Below are 15,713 nucleotides of genomic sequence, written 5' to 3' on the forward strand. Positions count from 1 at the left end.
CACAGATTGATAGTTGGTATAAATAATTTGAGAAAAAAATCATCGGGATATAGATCAATATCTGTCTAAAAATTGTCTATTTCCAAGTTTCCGAGTTTTTGAAACAAGTCAATAGATCTACCTCGATGAGCAGCCAAGTGGCTCTGAGATTTGCCAATTTCTAGTGATTACAGAAATCATGGAGACGCAGAAATACTCGGAGCAAAAACAGAGATCTTCCCGATCAGAGACACCAGGTTTGAGGAGGACCTAAAGAAGACAGAGTGAGAAGAGTGAAAAAGTTAAAAAATTGAAAATTCGTTAGGTCATAGCACAAAGTTTTAAACAATTGACCTCCGGTATTTCAGTGGGAGTTGGAGAACACTTGACAAATTTTATTATTGTTTATTAGAAAAAATCTTTGATTTTACAAAGAAAGGTCTTATCAATCAATTGAAAAATATGAAGTTCAAAAGCTATTTATTTGAATGGAAGAAATTTTTGAACTATAAAAACGGATCTGAAATTTGAATAATTCTTATACAACCTGTGACAATAAAAAATTCCAATTTAAAAATAAATTGTTTATTATCACAAATGAAAGTATTCCCCATTTACATTTCAAGTTCTGATTAGAGCTTTCGCTTTATCCATAATTTCCTTTTTGATTTTCGGGTACTGTGGATTGAGATCAAGTACTTTTTGGCAGGTTTCAATGCAAGCAAATAGCCGCTTTGCCTTGAGATAGGTGAACGCCAATTTGTAGCCTGAAAATTATATGGCTCAAATACTTCTGAATATCCCCCGATTAGTGAATTAACTTACCAAAACCTGGATTCCTTTCTTTTGTAGCCATAAATGCTTTCTCGTACATTTTATAAGCCTCCACATATTTCTGTTCCTTCTCCCGCATATAACCATACAGCTCAAAGGCTTTTAAACAGTTACAGTTATACTTAAAGACTAAATCCAAAAATGTCACAGCCTGATCATTTTTGTTTTGATTAATGTAAATATCAGCCAACATCAGCCAACACTTTTCCAAATAATCACTATCATCAAAATTCCAAACTCTTCCATTCACCATCTTCAACACAGTTTTTGCTTTCTGAACTTGTTTAAGCAGGACATGACCTCTTGCAACTCCGAAAACTGCTCCAACATTAGTAACTTGTGAACGATCGGCATTAAATGCCATTCGATTGAATTCATCAAGAGCAGCTTGAATGGCTGATTTGTCAGTAGTATGCATTCGAATAAAATTTTGAGCAAGCAGGAAACGATCAGTGGTTGGAAGTTTTCCGAGTAGATCGAGGTAATATTTGGCAAGTTTTTGCTGTTCACTAGCTTCTTCCACAATTCTGAAACAAGATAGATAATTTTCCTGGAAGAGGAATGGTTTTCTTTGTATTCCTTTAGAAAATATCTTGTTTTTTGAAAGCAGTTGTGATCAACAGTCACTCAATCCTGCTAGCTCTCTCACTTGGCATTTGCCGCTAGCTTCTAGGTGTTTCCCAAAAAAACATTTGTTATTTTTACAAGACTGCACCCAATTTTGACATAACTTTTTTTCAGAAATTTTGCTAACTTCTGATCTAAGTTGAAACTTTTTGAGAAAAATTTGAGTGTGAAGTAGCGGTTAGATCGTTAATTTTGACTTGCAAAAGCTTTCTCGTATTAATACTCACGTTGTCTCTGGATTCTCGACACTATTCTCATCGATAATTATCTCATTATCTGGGTTCAAACAAATATCAATCATATAATACAACGCTTTTTCTCTCCATCCAGCAGCACTATCCTTTGTTCTTGAATAGTATCGGAGTGCCTCATTTTGATCTCCTGTATACCATTCGAATCTTCCACGACACACATTGTATCCAGATTCTGTTACGCATCTAGGGTTAACTTCTTTGGCACGACTGAAAAATTAAAAATTAAAAACTAAACATTTTTGAATGTTTCAGTACTCACTCCAAATGTTTCTCTGCAGCATTTTGCTCCCCATTTCGACAGAATAGCTCAACAACTCTTGATAGAGCATGCCAATGTTCTGGAATCAGATAATTTTGAAAACAATTCAGAGAGTTGAAAATCATACGAGGATTAGTGTTAAGAAGTGTTGTGTAGCTTGTTGAAGCATGCGCAGCTTCACTTCTTATGTAATAGAAATCAGCCAGAATCTGAATTCAAGTGAGTCTATGCATCTTTTAAATTTCAAACTCACTGAGTTAGCTTCATCGTTATGCGGATCCACTTGAATCACAGTCTGACATGGCTGCAACACCAACGTCCATTTATTTTCCTCCTTAAATATTTTGCTTAACAGTAAATTAGCTTTAAGGTCAGTTTCATGGTAGGCCAGTGCTTGTTTGCAAATGTCGACGGCTTGAGAGAACTCTCGACGTCTGTAGAGAAGTTCAGCCTGAAGATTACAAATTCGGGCGCCTTCCTTTTTCAGCGCCGCCGTGAGAGTTTTATCTTGAATGCGACTATGTAGTGATTTGGCTCTGGAAATTGATTTTTTAAAATCCTTTTTCTATAACTAAAATTTTACTTCTCAAAATCGTTCATCGCTTCAGGAACATTATCCATCATTTCATGACATTCTGCTAAAAGCAACAAAAATTGAATATAAGTCTGTATAGTCTCTGTGCCAACTGGCTCAGGATCTCGCTCAAATGGAGCGCGCAACACTTTTTCGCACTTTTCAAAATTTCTCAGCTTGAGCAACAAGTTTGCAAGTTTCAAACGCATGTTCTTGTCTTTATAAATGTTCATTGAGGACTCGTAGAAGTTGACAGCTTTAGAGTAGAGATGAGCCATTACATAAGCTTCACCGATTTTTTCAGCGAGTTGAACATCTTTTGATTGCATTTTCAAGGCTTGTTCGTAAAAATTAATAGCATCTTCTGGTTCTTGAACTTTCATAAATGCATCGCCAAGAAGAGAATATGATCCTGGAGTGGCTTCTACCTTTAGAAGTTCTCTGAAAATGAATAATTGGTATTAATTCGTTTTCGTTCGCGAAACCTAACCTGTAACACGCGGCAAACATTCGCTTATCCTTCTTTTCTTCCAAATAAATTTCCGCCATTTTTATTCGTGATAAATGAAAATTCGATTGCCCCGGCTGAATTTTTTTCAAAATGCCCAGAGCTCGTTCCACGTGACCTTTCGTCAGGTACAACTGGGCCTGAGCAATGACAAGCTGATCTTGTTCCGGTTGACCTGCCCACTCAGCGAGGGCATCAGTCATAGTGGTTTCGGCTTCTTGCTGCAAAAGTATGCATATTTTTGGCTTACATGTAGAGAAATTTCCAATACTTACAATTCTTTTCATGTGCTGCAAAGTATCAATCAACTCCAGTTGAACTGATATTTTATGGGTATCCGCTGATTCCTTCGGTTGAAACAAATTTTTCGACGGCTCCTTTCTAGGTATTTGCAATGCCATTTTCAATGTCTTGATTGCCTCGTCATTCTCATTTCTCTTCTTGAAGGTTTTTGATTTTATCAGATGATACAAGGATGTCTCTCGAAGTTTGAAATTAAAATTTAATCCAGTGACAAGAGCATCATCAGCATCTGTGATCTTTCCACCTCTATCCAGAATCAATTCAGCTCGCAGAATATGAGCATCTGCCAATGAATCATCCTTGTCTAGGACCTTCTCAATCCATTTCTCTGCTGCATTTGTATTTGAGCAGAGGTACGAGTTTCTAGCAAGTTGTAGTGTACAATGAGCAAGTCCTGGTGCCACGTCATAGATCATTTGAAGAGTTTTCGCAGTCAACTTCATGCAATCATCCGGTGCTTTGATAGGTACAAGAGGGTAGAAATCAAAACATTGCTCAACAGCGGAATATAAGAGATCTGAGCTGAATAGGGAAAGATAGTCCAGGCCGAATGGAAATGATTGAAGCTGATTTCGAAGCATTTCAACCAAATTTTCAATGTGTTGACGGAAGTTTTCGAATGATTTATCTTTGCTTTGCTTGGCAAGCACTGAGGCAATGAGGTAATAAAGCTGCAAGGACACACGTTTTAACTCATAAAAAATGATCAATATATGATTTCTTTTAGAGTCAGTGGATAAGATGGGAATTTCAAATTCAAAAAATTAACAAGTTTCTACGAAAACTAACTGGGGATTCCAAAAGTTTTGGATGAGCAGATGGTAGAATATCAAACTGAGCTCTTGCATCAGATACCCTACTGATCATTAACATTGACACGACACTTGATAATACTGCATATGAATCTTCACAATCTAATGCGACAAGCTCCTGTGACAAAGTTGAAACTTCTTTCGCACCTCCCAATCCAAAAGCAATTCTCATTGAAAGAGCGACATAGTCAGGTTTTCGAGAAATTTTTAGAGCTCGAGTCAGAAAGTCTCTGGAATTAAAAAAAGTCTTAATGGGGTTTCTTATTTCAAATGATTACCTTGCATGTCTTAATATTTTCTCATCTCTCCCACTAATTGAAACAAGAAGTTTAGTGATTCTTGCATACAGCACATGATTTGTTGCTTCATTTTCATCCAAACTCTTCAATAATAATTGAAGTGTTCTTTTCAACATTGATACTTCCCCAGCATAACATATTCCATGAACAGTTCGAAGTACTTCAATATAAGGATTACTTCCTTCTGGTTGATCCGCATTCATTATACAATCCATAACTCCTCTCCAGTCTTTCATCATAATCGATGCTTTTGCTTTTTCAATGTGTCCTGGTAAAAAGTGAATGGTAGAAATAGCGAGTTCATTTGCAGCTACTTTCATTTCAGGAGCAGAATGATGACCTTCAAGGATTTTGCATCGTCCAATATTTCTGAATACTCGATAGTTAGTAACACAGTTAATTTGAATTTTTACTTGTTAAATTATTGTTCGTGAAACTTTCAAAAAATAATTATAAGGAAAAAAATGATGCAAAATATGTTCAGCGAACCAAAAATTTATTTTTAAAATGACTAAACTGTGTAACTTCAAACTGACGTATATTGAAAAATACAAATCTAGAAGAAAAAGTTCAACTAACGTAGTAATCAGAAATTTTGTTAATTTCTTTTGCATCACTTTTTATTGCAAAACACCAAAAATTTTGTGAGTTACACAGAGTCAAAGTCATTTAACCAAAAGACACCGAACTGTGTGAAAACGTTTTTGTTGAACCAGTTATTACTCAACATCCATTGATTTTCAGAAAAAATTTTGTTGAATAGAAATTGAAAAATATTTTGCTACAATTTATCACTTTTAAGATTTTCAATATTTTCATGATTAGCCAAGTTACACCGTTTTTTGGAAAAAATCCAATATCAGCCATAAAACTCTTCATATCCTACGCAAAAACTTGAACTTTCGACCAAACATCATCATTTTCAGTGCTCTATCGGGTTCCATCAAAATATTTTCAAAAATAATGTTAATCTCGAAAATCGTCCTCCGCTCCGAAAAATGAAATCGGATGTTTGCTTTCGGAAAATGACAAAAAATGAAATTAGGATATTGGGGTCGGAAAATATGTTTTTAGAATGCTGAGAACACGTTATTTACGAAGTTCGTGTTTATTTTCGATTAAAAAACCATTCCAAACGACCTGAAATTAAAACATGAACCTACTTTTCATTCCCACGTGACATTTTTTCAACAGGGAGAATTCGATCAGATTTTCAATTGTTTTTAAGCAAGAAAGAAGTGCCACGTGAGAATGAAAAATACGTTCATGTTTTATATTCAGGTCATTTGGGACGATAATTCACCTAAAATGAACACGAAATTCGCGAATAGCGTGTTCTCAGCATTCTAAAAACATATTTCTCGACCCCAATACCCCTATTTCATTTTTTGTCATTTTCTGAAAGGCAAACATCCGATTTCATTTTTCGGAGCGGAGGACGATTTTCGAGAGTAACATTATTTTTGAAATTTTTTTTTGATGAAACCCGATAGAGCACTGAAAATGATGATGTTTGGTCGAAAGTTCAAGTTTTTGCGTAGGATATGAAGAGTTTTATGGCTGATATTGGATTTTTCAAAAAACGGTCTGTAACTTTGCCGAATTAGTGTTGTGCAATTAAAAGTAGTATTAAAGAAAGAAAAAATATTTTTGATCATTTTGTTAGTTGAACATTTGTTTTCTAGATGTGTATTTTTTCAAGATACACCAGTTTGAAGATACACAGTTTAGCGAGTTTATGAAATTATCTCACTCCTTTCGCTAAACTTTCTTTTTATTGAGGTTCTCCTTAACGAAAATTAAATTTTTTTTCGTAGTGTAATGAAACATCAGCGATGCTCCAAAAAAGTCTCTCCTTACCCATCGGGATACTCCTGTCCCCCAGCTTTCTCAAATAGTTCTTGTGTTGATTTCTGTTTCTTCCCCAATGCCAATTCAATCCATCCCAATAGACAATAATGTTTAGCATGCTTCTCCGTTGCTCTTTTTCTTGCAATATCCAACATTTGCTTGGATTTTTGGTACTCCCCGGCAAAGTAGAGTACCTGAAATGGACAGAATGCAATCAATAAAATAAATGAGCAAAGACCTCAGAGGCAGTAGCATACGAAGTGTAAGGAGTCTTCTCATTTCTAGCCCGCGTTGAAATTTCTGTCTCGATTTCCACGATAGATTTGTTATCTGAGAAAATAATTTTATTTAGAATCTCCGTATTTCAATTGTTCAGAATTTAAAAACCTGGGTTAAAAGCACTTGCATGAGCCCATTTCAACGCATGCAGGGCTCCCAGAGCAACATCGTTATCAGTCACAAAAGTTTCCAAATGACGAATTGCATCTGGAATCTTTCCCAGAAGAGTGAGACAGACACCTTTCAGAATTGCAAGTGCAGGATCTTTTATGGTAGCCAACCGCCCGTCGCACACAAGAATTGCTGTGCCAAAATAGCCTTCTCTGAAAATAATTTTAAATTAGTTGAAATTGTGTATGAACCTTTAGTAATTGGCAAGAAAAATAGTTTATAAAAAAATGAAAATGGTTTACAATTTCTAACACTTTCCATACATTTATAAGTTCAAGAATTGAGTTGAAAACTAACTAATAGTATAATATGTGAGATTCAGCCGGTTAAAACTTCGAAAAAATTACCGAGTATTATTAGGTGTTCTTTCAAAAGAACAAATATTTAAAGCAATATTTTTAGAAATTTTTTTTTAAAATTTAAACACTTACCTCGCATAATAATGTACATTGGACACAGCTCTCCAGTGCTCCACATCCTTGTGTCCCCATTTTTTGCGATCTTCTGGGTCATTTGGATTATCGTCAGATTCGGAATCCATTTTTAAATTGAGATATCAGCAATAAAAATATTGCTTTGACAAAACAGCCATGGAGAATCGGCCGTGTTGAGGCGGATTGCCATGGTAACCGGGAGAAGCTGAGCGGAGCGCGCGAGGTTCGAAAAATGACGGAAGGGTGGCACCGCGATCGAGAAAGTAATTGTAGGTAGGCTTTAGGTGGTGTATACAGCAGTCTACCAACAATTTCCTGAACTTTTTTGTGAACTTGGGGATTTTCATTTGCCTAAACATATTGAGCTAATTGTAATTTAACTAATTGTGAATAGTTTTAAAAAAAATTTATTTATAATTCTTCTAACTAGTAAGTTTGTGTATTCCGTTTTGTTACAGATATATCAAAAAGTACACACTCTGGCTCCATGGTTCAACTATTCATTCAATCTAACCACATCACCTCCCTGTACATAATGTCTGATCATCAAAATTAACATTCAATTGATATCTCATGAATAATTCAATTCACAATTATCACTTCCTCTTTCAATCAGTTTCAATAAACTAATCAAAATTCATTGCCTTTTACTGGTTAGAACACGGTGCACAAAATGTGGCCCATTATATATATTTTATCATGCTTATTTCTACCTGTGGTAAGAGGGTATGCTCTGGAAGGCCTTCACGAATAATTTCAGGAATCAGTATATCAATATAAAAATGTGATTCTTGAGCCAATTTATCGATTTACGGACACTGACGCTGTACCAATTAAGTCGATTTATTTCACGAAAAATTCTCAGTATTCGAGTATGGAGCATGCAGTAAAAAACAGTGAGTTTCAGAAATTACGGGAAAGAGACAACCTTTTTGGGAAGGCATGTTGTCCAAAAGAAACTTCCAGTTCCGTACCAATTCAATGCCGTTCGGGGTCCAACTCGAGAAATGTTTCTCAAAGACTTGGGATGTGGCACTAACACTTGTCAGAATCTTCCATTTGATGTCACTCCAGTCTACAGTGTCTTTGACTTCAAGGGTCGCATTAAATTCGAAACTGATCTAAATGCACCTGAAGTTCAAGCAAATCTAGGAAAAGTTGGGTACTTGGTAAATGAAGATATTGAAGGATTGATCAGATATGATGAATATTACTCCGAAGAAGATGACTGTGAGTTTTTAGATTAGAGATTTGTCAAAAACCAGAGCATTTTAGTGTTTGCATACACCAATGGCGACTATCCAAATCAATTCTATGCGTGTCAACTGAGAGAGCATGGAAACATGCGGTACAAGTTTGTGAGGACTCTTGGATACGCATTCACAGCTATTACAGTTCCAGAAAATGATCCAATTTACACGTGAGTTTTCTCATTACACTTTTTGATGTAATAGTACTACTGGCAACTCTTAAATGCGCCCATACGTCCAAAGAAGTGTTGTATTATATGTTCGAAAATATTACCGATTAAAATTACGCAATCAGTTGGCAAAGCCATTTGCTACGAGACCTAGAACCTCTTGCTTCCAGTGCTGGTACAGAAGTGAAACTACTGTAAAATAGTGAACGCGGTATACATTCTATTAAAACGAACAATGTTTTGTTTTCTCCATAATTTTTTCACAAAAATCTTTTTTTCTGCAGAATTATTGTTTACGATGATGGACTCCCTGAGCCAAGCACAACCACATTATCCCCATCTCAGCACGTCTTCCAAACTAATCCAATCTGGACAATTCTCAAAAATTCAAAAAATGGAACTCAAGGAGTTGGAGCTGTTAATCTTCCATGGACTCCACCAGTCAGTGCATCTCCAATTGAACCAACCAATGTTTGTCTTTTGAATGGTAATTCTTCCGTTTTATCGAGATGCGGAGAAATCGATCGGATGCTTCAATTCTTTGATGACACCCATGTTTATATTGGATTCAAGGATTCAATTCAAGATGCTTCTAATACTTACATCTATTCTTATATTGGATACGCATTCACTAGCTCGGAAAATACTTGTGGAATTCCACTAGAGCCAATTCGTGAGCTCTATAAATATGGAGTCGGGGTAATAATTTTTCAATGAACGACATCATATTGACTACTGTTTTTAGTTCACAAGTGTCGCTGGGGAGAAATATACGGAATTAATTTCCAACGGGTACTCCCTAACTAGAAAAGTCCTTGGCTACACAATCGACTGTGCCAGTGCAACCAATGGAGAACTGGTTGTAACTATTCCAGATGGTCTCTCTACTGCTACTCCATTATCTTCTCTTTCAACTGCTTCAACTCCCACAAAGACGGTCGGATTCTACACGCGTCCTGTACAGATTGTGAGTAACCCATCAGGAGGGCTTCAAGGTTATTGGATTGAATATTTTGATACATCCTCTTTTCCACGAAATCCTTTGTATTCCACGAATGTCTGTTTATTCCTTGCCAACTCGTCCGTTATTACAAGATGTGGACATGCAAGAAACTTGTATCAATATCACGACACTGTTGACAATTTTGTTTTTATCAGTCTTTACACTTTCGGAAGAACTGTTGAATCTCTTCCACTTGGAGTTGCTTTTGAGACCAGTGAAAAAACGTATGTGGACTCAATTTGGTGCCAATCAGGGAGTTGTACAAAAGTGGTGTAGGGGTGAGTTCCTTCAATGTTTAATAATTTTCATCTACAATATATTTTAGTACAACGTGGTTGCCGGTGATGATTATCAAAATCTTCTTGATCAGGGCTATAACATTACTGGAAACATAATGGGATACACAATTGACTGTAAAGATGCCAACGATGAATTTGTGTACGGTTACTTGCCGAACAGCGACGAATTCGAAACTACTACTGTTGCTGGAAGATATGGATTCAAAGTGGATACCGTAAAGATAGTTTTTCCAAATACTGGTTCAGTCGAATATGAGGATAACGGATATTGGGTCAACACTCCAAAAAGACCTCTTGTAACATTCGTTAGAGACACAAATGTCTGTGTGTTCCGCGAAGATCTGGAAACTGTCGAAAAATGTGGAGCTACAAAGCCATTGTACCTTTACATAAATAAAAACAATGGAGGGTATTTCATGGGAATTCAAAGTTTTGGAAGAAATTTAACATCAACAGAACTCGTGGGTGTTGCATTTGAAAGTACGGAGAACACCTGTGGGCTGAAATTGTATCCGATGAGAGAGTTTTACGGGCGGCCTGGAGTAAGTAAACTCACGCTCAAAGTTAGAGTAGCGTTAGTGATGGAATTGTTTAGAAGTGTTCTGGTAGTGCTGAAAATGAATGGTAAAACTTTTGAACAAGTTTAAAATATTTCAATTTAAAATCAAAAAAGTTGAAAGCACTCAGTTTTGCCACCAGTAATTGTGAATGCCGACCGAAAATGTTTACAAAAATTTCATAATTTCATTATCCTTCAGTCAGAAAAAATAACATTATAAGATTAAAACAAGTAAAGTGGCATTCTTAACAAATTACTAAAGTTTGAAAATTTTTTTGAAAATCGAAAAATTAAACGATCTTCGAAGTTGCTTTTATATTCGGTTATGTCTGACTTTTTAAAATGAATTTAGAAAAAATCTCCCGAAGACATAAGACTCAACTCTTAATTAGCTATTTTTAGTACGATGTACATGCCGGAGAAGACTATGAAGAAATTACGGCTGCTGGGTACAACCAGACTGGAAACATCATGGGATACACGGTCGATTGTAGAGATGCGATTGGTGGTACTGTATATGGACACTTGCCAAACACGATTCCCGAAGAGCCAACAAAGCCGTCTCAGTCGACTTCTCCTTCCACTCCATCTACTCCACCCAATCGAATTGGATTCTATGTAGAACGAGTTTTTCTTGTAGGACCAAAAAGTGGAATAGCTGGGCAGCAAGGTTACACCTTGAAAATAGTTTCAAACTTGGATCCAGACACAGAAGTCCGAGGCGAAACTAATGTATGCGTTATCACTGGAAATTTCTTAGAGATCGACACTTGTGCTGATTTTACTCAAACTTTCAATAGTTACTTTGATGCGAACGACAATTATTATTATGTTGCCAGAGACACAGGAAGACCAGTTACTAAGGCTGGAATAATTGGAACAACATTCTCTAGTCAGGAAAACTTATGTGGTCTCAATGTTGTACCCATCAGAGAACTATACAAAGAGGGAGTTGGAGTGAGTAGACTTTAAACAAATTAAAAGCATTAACAAAACAGCCCAGTTTTGAACGACATATGATATAGCCACTGTAATCCATTTTTCAGTATAATGCCGTAGCTGGTGATGATTATCAATCGCTACTTGATGAAGGTTATACGCTCAATGGCCGTATTATGGGGTACACTGTTGATTGCAATGATGCTGAAAACGATTTCGTCTACGGATTCCTTCCAACTACAACGACTATTACAAAGTCTACAGTGTCAACGACTACTGCACCGTTGAATAGATTCCGATTGTCACCAGTTTACATTATATACCCGACTGAATACTATTTACAAAATCAACAAGAAGGAAGTCACGTTGCAACACGTTTAGGTTTTATTCAACATGATGGCGCTGGTGTAACAAATGCATGTGTTTTCTTGAGTGACCCAAGTATTGTGGCACTCTGCGGAACAACAGCTCCACTATATTTATACTTCGACAGAGTTAGAGTTGCTTATTTTGTTGGAACACACAGTGCAGGCCGTAACGTTTCAATTGAGAGGGCTGCAACAGTTTTTGAGTCGGCTGGCAACACATGTGGGTTCACCCTGTTGCCACTGCGAGAATTCTATAAAGATGGCACAGGAGTGAGTTTCAGTGTTTTTTCTTCTCCAATCAAAAATAATATGTTTAAAGTATAATTTGCACGCCGGAGATGACTACGAATTACTAGTCAATGGTGGATTTGTCGCAACTGGGAACATCATGGGATATGCGCCGGATTGTAGAGACAACGGGTTCCATGAACCAGATCTGAAAGATTATGTATCACCAACAACAACCACCCGTACACCAGAACCCACTGACACCTCTGAACCAGGTTTGACCCAAATGAAATAGTATTGACTTTTTGTCCCAACTTTAAAAAAATGTAAAGGTTTAGTAATGCATGTGGGTTTAAAATTTTATAGGACTGAGGGTGTGCCGTGATAATAAAAACATTTTAAAAAAATTTAAATTCAAACTTACCGCAAACTTGCTCCAAGAGTAATAATTAACAGAAACCTTTTTACTAGAAGTAAGTATATTAACTGTGAGAACAATATTGTTCGTGATCGATATGACTACCAATAATTGTATTTCCTCTATTATTATACTTAGGTTTTTACAGGAAAATGCAACAAGAATTTGGTAACTCTTGGTACCACTAACAAGAACCGTACTTTTGAAATGAATGTTCAATATGGAGCGTGAGTAATATTTAATCGTTATTTTGTAAAAAAAATAAATATCTCTAGGGTGACAACTCTTGAAAATAAAAGAACAATGACAGTGTACTGTCAGGGGACCCCAACCTATAACATCTATATGACATGGGATGGTAATGCAGTCTCCGGCAGAAATACTGTATCTGGATTGGTGGAACTGAATCTTGAATGCTCGCTGGTGGATGGTAAAGACAATTGGGTCACGGAAAACTCAAATCATAGAGTCACATTTGTCAGATGTGATGAAGCTTATAATTATTTACAACAATAAAATCAACTAAATTGCTTAAAAGTATTATAAATATTTATTCTTCGCACTTTGTTGTAACATGATACTTAAATAATAATTACATAAAAACACGTATAAATGCCAGTTTAAGGAAATTTGAATGCATCAAAAAGTTTGCGTAATTGAAAGTTAAAAAATATTAAACTACATAACAGTTGAAATAAAATTAAATATGTGAATATACATTATATCCTAGCGGCCACCAAATTCTTCGTGAATCTTCTCATTGTAAGCATTCCTATTGAAAAGCTTTACGGGCTTATTTTCGATAGTATTTTTTTCATAACAAAAATTCGAAGCCAATTGCTTTCAGAGACTAAAAGATAAAAAATTATTGATTTGTGTACTATTCATGAATCGGACTATTCATCCCCATTCCTTCCCTTTCCGCTTGTCTCAACTGTGCACTATGCCGTGATGGTGTTTGCCCATCGAACGGGACCCATGTAGTTTCCCTATAGCAGCAGAAAAGACAACGTTGAGACGTGTTTTGGATTTCAGAACGTTTAAAATAATAAGAACTGATGATTCTCAATTTTTATTTCAAAGATGACTCAAATTAGGAAAAAATAACAAAATAACAAGGAATGAGAAGGGAAAACAGGAAAAATACACCCGGAGGAAGGATTTTGGAAAAATTTGAAAAATTGGAAAAAAATGTAGGTGCCAGCAAAAGTTAAACTTCAACAAAGGCTTCCGGTTCCAGTTTTACACCTTCACCGTCTGGACTTACGGTAGGAGTTGGGAACATTGAAGTGAATGGAGTGAGGAATGGATTCATGAATGGATTGATAGATGGGAATCCACATGGGAACCCGAATTGGGGGAGCATAAATGGCTGGAGCATTTGCATTTGGAGGTCTGGATTGAATGGAAACACTGGTGGAGCTGGGGGCGATTGGCTTGTGCTTGGCTGTTCGGCGATCATGGGGAAAATCAGAGACTGGAGCAGGTTTGGTTTTGAAATAACTGAATAGTCAGGGAGGGCTGGTGCCATGTCCTTGATTTTCTTGGCAGGTGGTGGTGAGATGCTCTTCTCGGAGCTTGTACCTTCTGAATAGACTGGAGATTGACGTTCACGACGACGATCCTTACGAGATCCAGTTGAATACGGATTGTTATTGGTTTTCAAGGTGTTGAGTTCGCCTTTCTGAAAATTTGAAAATATAAGAAACAATATTAGGTTGGACATTCGTATAGAAATTTGCAACATTTTTCTACATATAATGCTTATAGCAAGATCAATCTATACCGAAGTGCTTATAGAAAAATTTCAAAGGTAACTTCTTGATGCCCGATTCAAACCCCGAACTTACATGATACGCAGTGACACTGATGAATTGGCTGTGTGGAATACGAGCGGTATGGACTAGCTGATCTCCTTCGTAGATGGTGAGAACTGGAATGTATCTGTGCTGGGTGAGCAAGTGAACATACGAAGCGTTGCCATCTTCCTTTGACTTCCGATTTGTGATTCTAATCTGATCGAAACTGACATTTCTGAGCATCCAATCCTTTCCAGTTTGTGATCCATTGTGATGCCAAACTTTGCGAGGTGGGTCCTTTTTCTCAGTTGACACTGATTCAGCCCATTGTCCTCCAGTGAATCTAAGCTTCTTATCATCCACCAAATCCAAGTGCATGCACATTGAGTATAGCTTAAAAGTATCAAGTCCTGTCACTGTGTACTCGAGAGTTGGGAATATACGGCGACCGTTGACAGTGATCACCATTTCATTATCATATTCGTGGCAAGACCTCCAGAGAGGATCAGTGGTTGAAGAGAGAGTAACAGAGATTGGTTGATCCATTTGGATAAAAAAGTAAGAAAGCGTATGCAAACAAGATAAAGCGACTGAATGAATGACTGAGGCACCGAAACTAATTGCTCGTCATCACCTTCTTAGTAGACTCCGCCTTGCCACGTGTTGGGCGGGAAAACGCGTAGTCATCCGGCAGGTGTAACCTACACTCCCACTTATCAGATACTTGGAAGATAACCTCTCCTCTCGCGCGGAAGGTCCTTTTGAAGATGCATCGAGGAATAGGTGAGTTCATCATCCCAAGAGCACGCTTGTAATACACAGTAATAAATCAAGTGTAATTTCATCGCGCGGTGTTTGTTCGTTTACGGTGCAAATCTAGGGTGACAAGAACAGACGGCAGACACTGAACATAACAGCAATAACAGCAGTTAAGATAGTGTAGAAGAACAAAGAGAGATACGGAATATGAAATTTTTGTAAAAAGATAAGATTATTCAAACAAAGAAAATTTAAGGTATCAGTGAAAAGTTGAAGTGAAGTAAGGGAAAACTGGAGTGTTATCTAATGTTTAAACAATTAACTAAATATAATCAATTGAGCTCACTGGGTGCCTATAAAGTATACAGTGCCTACTTATCGACTCGAGTCATTCACATCTATTTCTGTGTCTGAAAAGGATGTGTCTTGGTTATTTTTGGCTTCACCAAAAACGTTTAACTGGCAATATAAAGGTTTACTCTTTTTCGATATTTTAAATATATATTTTTTTAACTACCGAAATATGCTTAATATAGAGAGTGAGGCCAATAAATGATATTTTCTTCCGGTTTTAATTGGGTTGAAGTTTCAAATACAAATACATTTTTTAAACTTATATTTTCTTTATGTTCTCCCGGTAAGTTTAAAGAATGCATTTTGAAGCATCAGACCCATGGATTTCTTTCTTCAACGGCTCTAGAATAAAAATTAGCACTCAGTTTGAAAGCGTTCCTCTG

The 15,713-nt window shown here is 36.6% G+C and overlaps 2 protein-coding genes and 1 pseudogene across 4 annotated transcripts; 1 reads left to right on the top strand and 2 right to left on the bottom strand.

Annotated features, from left to right (window-relative positions):
* Window positions 1–420: 420 nt before the first annotated feature.
* On the bottom strand, window positions 421–7,328 carry ift-139 (Tetratricopeptide repeat protein 21 homolog; the record flags this gene model as incomplete). Of its 2 annotated transcripts, NM_001027822.5 has the most annotated exons (15): window positions 421–746; window positions 805–1,340; window positions 1,668–1,901; window positions 1,954–2,032; window positions 2,081–2,162; window positions 2,207–2,489; window positions 2,537–2,968; window positions 3,018–3,256; window positions 3,311–4,009; window positions 4,128–4,380; window positions 4,429–4,818; window positions 6,310–6,494; window positions 6,539–6,630; window positions 6,688–6,902; window positions 7,182–7,328. In NM_001027822.5, the coding sequence occupies 15 exons, from the start codon at window positions 7,289–7,291 to the stop codon at window positions 601–603; spliced, it is 3,975 nt and encodes a 1,324-aa protein (NP_001022993.2). The 2 variants fall into 2 exon arrangements, with proteins under 2 accessions (NP_001022993.2, NP_001022994.1); NM_001027823.4 differs by lacking the exons at window positions 421–746; window positions 805–1,340 and having other exon boundaries at window positions 1,664–1,901; window positions 7,182–7,291.
* An 863-nt stretch (window positions 7,329–8,191) lies between these two features.
* Window positions 8,192–12,936, top strand: F40H6.2 (annotated as a pseudogene). The gene is made up of 10 exons: window positions 8,192–8,414; window positions 8,460–8,604; window positions 8,889–9,303; window positions 9,350–9,885; window positions 9,933–10,448; window positions 10,868–11,422; window positions 11,512–12,042; window positions 12,092–12,275; window positions 12,567–12,645; window positions 12,694–12,936. Coding segments are annotated over exons 1-10 (3,427 nt in total).
* A 536-nt stretch (window positions 12,937–13,472) lies between these two features.
* Window positions 13,473–14,839, bottom strand: tbx-11 (Putative T-box protein 11). The gene is made up of 2 exons (NM_065916.4): window positions 14,269–14,839; window positions 13,473–14,102 (listed from the first exon to the last, which is right to left on the bottom strand). The coding sequence occupies exons 1-2, from the start codon at window positions 14,761–14,763 to the stop codon at window positions 13,629–13,631; spliced, it is 969 nt and encodes a 322-aa protein (NP_498317.1). The 5' UTR covers window positions 14,764–14,839; the 3' UTR covers window positions 13,473–13,628.
* Between the last annotated feature and the right edge of the window lie 874 nt (window positions 14,840–15,713).

Source organism: Caenorhabditis elegans, chromosome III, assembly GCF_000002985.6.
Source record: "Caenorhabditis elegans chromosome III".
Taxonomy (NCBI): domain Eukaryota; kingdom Metazoa; phylum Nematoda; class Chromadorea; order Rhabditida; family Rhabditidae; genus Caenorhabditis; species Caenorhabditis elegans.